Genomic DNA, 4,703 nt, shown 5'->3' on the forward strand with positions numbered 1-4,703 from the left:
ACTCAATCGAGGGCTGTTCGAAAAAGCACTTTTCTGGTTTGGCAAAAAGGTCGTTGTCCCGCAATCTTTTAATTACCTCTTTGGTAATCTTCCGATGTTGTTTCAAATCATTAGTGAAGATTAGGATATCATCGAGGTAGACGATCACATGACATTCCCAAATAAGATCATCTAAAATCTCATTCATCATGTGTTGGAAGGTGGCTGGTGCATTACAGAAACCGAAAAACATAACCGTGGCCTCGTATAAACCGCGATGCATCACAAAAGCTGTTTTCCATTCATCACCCTTACGGATGCGAACATTGTTGTATCCCCATCTGAGATCCAGCTTGGTGAATATTGACGCGTTACTGAGCTGATCGATAAGCTCGCTTATTCGTGAAATAGAGAAGCGATTCTTCTTGGTTATAGCATTAAGTTTTCGGTAGTCTTGTACCAGTCTTAGTGTGCTGTCCTTCTTCTTGACAAAGAATACTGGGGCAGCAATAGGTGATTTCGATTTTCGAATGTAGCCTTTTGCTAGGTTTTCGTCGATCCACGAATCTAAGGAATTTCTTTCCTCCGGATTCATAGGATAGAGTTTGCTTGGTCATGGTAATTCATGTTTTTCTTCAAAGTCGATTGCATGATCATAAGGCTTTCGAGTTGGCATCCTTTCAGATGCTTTCTTGGAGAAGACATCACCGAATGAATGTAGATAATCTGGTACTAGTTTTTCCCAAGATTCTACTTCATTAATAACCTGATCTTCTGGGCTGCCAGTGTTTGACTGGGGTGCCGCTTCTTTCAGGCTTTCTTCTGATTCAGCATAGCCGCAATCTGCTATAGAAAGTATCATGTGGGCTATTTATTCGGCTTCGGGGTCGTCCATTTCAACTCACGAGATGATAGGATTTACTGCATCGATGTTGTGTCCATTAAACATTCAGAAAGCAGTTGGCTCCTCATCTGCCACTTGTTGTGCTCGTTGCGAGATTTCTTCAGCTTCCTCTCTTGCAATGGCTTGTTGTTTTTTATGAAGCCTCTGGTGGTGACACGTACTCGGGCATTGTGAGTACTTCCATTCTCCAGCTTGCCAGTTGATTTCTGGATTATGCTGACATAAGTATGACATCCCAATGATCATGTCTAATTTCCCAATGTCTGTGACTAGCAGATGATGGGTAGAACCATGATCTCCGACTTTGAGGTATGCTTTTACATAGTCAGTTATTTCACCATATTTGTTTTGGGATCCGTCAGCATTGTACACTTTATACGTAGTGTTTAGCTTGGAGGTTGCGATTCGATTGTTCTTGACGAATCACTTGCTGATGTACATGGAATATGCTCCTGAGTCAACTAGAGCTTCGGCGCTCGATTTTTTGCCGTACACCCATAATGTAACTGGTAAATAGAATGATGATAAATTCGGAGACGAATTCTTTATTGTTACATTATCATTCTCTGCGTTGCGACGATCTACAGAGGTGTCTGAGCGGGGTGCTAAATGTACAGGTCTTATATAATGTTCTGGGGACTCTGACGAGCTGCCTACAGATCCCCTTTGAGAAAACCCTTCCGATCCTTCCTTGAAGAGCCCTCTCCCGCCTTCCTTGATGAACTGGATCATTCGCCCTCAGGCGCCTGAGCCTTGAGAGGATCACGGTGAAATCTTCGTCCGACTCGGATGCATCAGGCTCGCTTTCCGAGTGGATGCTGCGGTCGCTAATATGCGCAGCTGTCTCCTTACCCTTCCCCTTGGTCTTAGAGGAAGAGCTCTTTTTCTTTAGCTTCTTCTCTTCTTCGGTGTCAGAGCTTTTGCTCTCTGCATCTGATGAAGCAGAATCAGACACCACCTGTCGTGTCTTGGACGACTTGGATTTGTTCCTGGCGTCGTCCTTTTTCTTCCCGTCCTTCTTCTTCACAGCTGTCTCTTTCTCCTTCTCAATCTGCCTCTTGACATGGTCCAATTTGAAACAATCGGTGCAATACTTGCCGAAGCATTTCGACAATTTGAAGAATGTCGGCTTGTTCTTCTTGCAGTTGGCACAGACCAACTTGTTGTCTTGCACACTTCACGCTTTGCCCGATTTACTCTTTCCCTTCTTCCCGACTGCATCAACCTCCATAGCATTCGGGTCCTTGGTTTCGGCCTTGGCATGGTGGCCTTCTCGTTGTAGTGATGTGAATATCCGGAGTGCGAATGTAAGGAACTTGGTCCACTTCTTGGGCCAGTTGTCCTTAGTGGTATCCGCCAGCATGAGCAGCCACGTTTTCTCCGGAATATGTTTCTTGATCTTTTCGATCAAGTCTTGATCCGAGAAGCCTGTACCGGTTGCCTTTGGACGGAAGTCTTCTGTGAACTTTCAGAAGTCTCGATGATCCTTCTTGACAAAGGCTTCTAACTCTGTTCGCTTCTTGTCGTCCTTGTCCAATGATTCATATGCCGTGCAAAGTTCAGCGACGAACTCCGCCCAAGTTCCTGGTGCCTTATTATTTTCATTTATTTCGGTGATCCAATGCCGCATGTATTCGCGTGCTCCTCCTTTCAGGAGCAAGAGGGTAGACATAATTTTGGACTCGTCTTTTGTATGTCCGGTATATTTCAACCAGAGCATGACTTGTTCAAGCCAATCATCGAGATTGACTCCGTCCTTATTGCCACCATATTTTTCTGGTTGGTCAATTTTTACGCCTTTACCCTTGTGACCAAACGACAGCTCATCGTCGTCGTCCGTGTCGTCGACATTGTTACCGCCTTGCCCTGCTTTCCATCCCTGCATAGATGCCCATGCGCGAAGTCGATCATGTGATTTCTTTAGGAATCTTCTCCTCTCATTTGAAGATCCTTGATTTCATCGTCAACTGCCACAAATGCTTCATAAGTGGTCTTGTTTTCCTCGAGTAAAGCTGATGAGGTTTTCTCTAAGTCTGCGATTCGAGACTCAGATTGTTGACGATGTTGGTCTAAGAAGACCGTCCGATTGTGAAACTCTGTGGTGTTACGTTCCATCGTGTGTGCTTGGCGCTGGATAAGATTTTCATAATGTGCCACCGTTTGTTAACGCATTTCTTCCACCACGTTTGTGACGAGATCGACTATCCAATTCTTCACATTTTCGGGTATGTTCGCATTTGGGGGTGCCATGTCGGCAAGGGCTTGACGAATGATAGGATTTGGGGGTTGCAAAACAATATTAAGACGTGCGGGAAGCTCCAGAGATGGAGCGCGAGAGAAGCTTGGATCATTTGGGGTGGGAGTCGTCATCTTACAGTTCTTCCTCTATTTCTCGAAGATGTTCTTCGAACTCGACGATATGTCTATTGGCGATCGTAGCCTGTCGGGCAATTACTTGTCCTGAGCATTGGTTTCGCAGCAATCAAAGGTCGCGATGAATGACCTTGACGAAGGGTTGCCACAAAAACCTGGTTTTGTCCCTGACTGCGGGCCACTGATGGTTATGATGAATGTCGCAAATACGCTCGACTTCTTCGAGCCAATCGACGAAGCTATTGTAAGCTTCAGTGAGACGGTCTTCGGGTTCTTCGGATCCAATAGAGATATAGCAGATATGAACCACGACGTTCCTCCAATCAAATTCTGGATAGATTTGGAGGGCGTAGATGTAATATACATCGTGGTAATTGATGTCGAACGTGTCCTCATATGTAGCAAACGCTTCGCCTGCTCTGTCTCGAAGAACACGTGGAATTGAATCTCAAAGATAATCGAAGGTGTGACCGATTGGATTGATGTGCTCGAAATTATCAAGGTCGTTCGAATCGCCCGATGAAGACATATACAAAGTAAATATTCGTATCTACAGCAAAGGTCGCCCTGTGACCTGTATTCCTAGACGATACTTCTGGATAATATCTCTGATTATCCAGCGAGCCTCTCCGCCCTGATGCTTCCTCTCCTGGACGTAGTTGCAGAAGTCGCGAACCACGTGTTGGTGAATGAAGGGAAGCTTGAATTCTGCGATGTCAGTGCAGATGGATTCGAGCTTGAGTATGAGATGCTCGAGGTCGAAGATGTCGTGGTCGTCAAGCTGACGACGATATCATTTGGTGAGTAGGATACGAATCTGTCGAAGGGTGCCTTCGACACGCTGAGTCGAGATGATGGAGACGGCGAGAGGATAGACGAAATGAGACCCAGTAGCGGTCTCGACGTAGGTTCCTTGATTGAGATCTGGACCAGACAGTTCTGCAGGTAGTCTCGGTCGCCTGACTGAGGGAGTCTGGATAATAGAAACTGAACTAGTGCCACGAGGGGGCCGACCTCCCATAGAGATGTGTCCTGGCCTTGGCAGGGGTCTTATGGGCCGCTGCTCATAGAACTCTTCTGGAGTTCTCACTCGAGGATGACGGATGACACCGTCGATGCTGCGCAATGCCTTGGTGCAGCTTACACTGGTAGAGTCGGTGACTGACAGAACGTCAGGTGAAGATATGACACCGCTAACGTGCGGGTGGACGTGCGAAGACGCAACACTGCGGTGAGTACGCTGGGCAGGCACTCGAGGCAGGTAAGATGAGCAGACTTATTCTTCTATCACAAACTTAGGATGCAGAGCGCCGACTAAGCCTATGACCTTATGATCAAACACTTACTGACTGTTGTTGACGTAAGGATGGACACAAAGATGATCAAGGTAAAGCAGCGACTTGCAAGTGGTCGCTGGTGACACTATATGGATAGGCGTAGCAGAGAT

General features: G+C 46.3%; 1 protein-coding gene across 1 annotated transcript; it reads right to left on the minus strand.

Annotated features, from left to right (window-relative positions):
• Positions 1-1,536: 1,536 nt before the first annotated feature.
• Positions 1,537-2,768, minus strand: LAESUDRAFT_756185 (uncharacterized protein; the record flags this gene model as incomplete). The annotated part of the gene is made up of 4 exons (XM_040912134.1): positions 1,537-1,593; positions 1,650-2,050; positions 2,081-2,324; positions 2,379-2,768. 4 exons carry the CDS (start codon positions 2,766-2,768, stop codon positions 1,537-1,539), a joined length of 1,092 nt encoding a protein of 363 aa, XP_040767707.1.
• Positions 2,769-4,703: the final 1,935 nt, after the last annotated feature.

Source organism: Laetiporus sulphureus (genome assembly GCF_001632365.1).
Source record: "Laetiporus sulphureus 93-53 unplaced genomic scaffold LAESUscaffold_6, whole genome shotgun sequence".
In the NCBI taxonomy this organism is placed as follows: Eukaryota; Fungi; Basidiomycota; class Agaricomycetes; order Polyporales; family Laetiporaceae; genus Laetiporus; species Laetiporus sulphureus.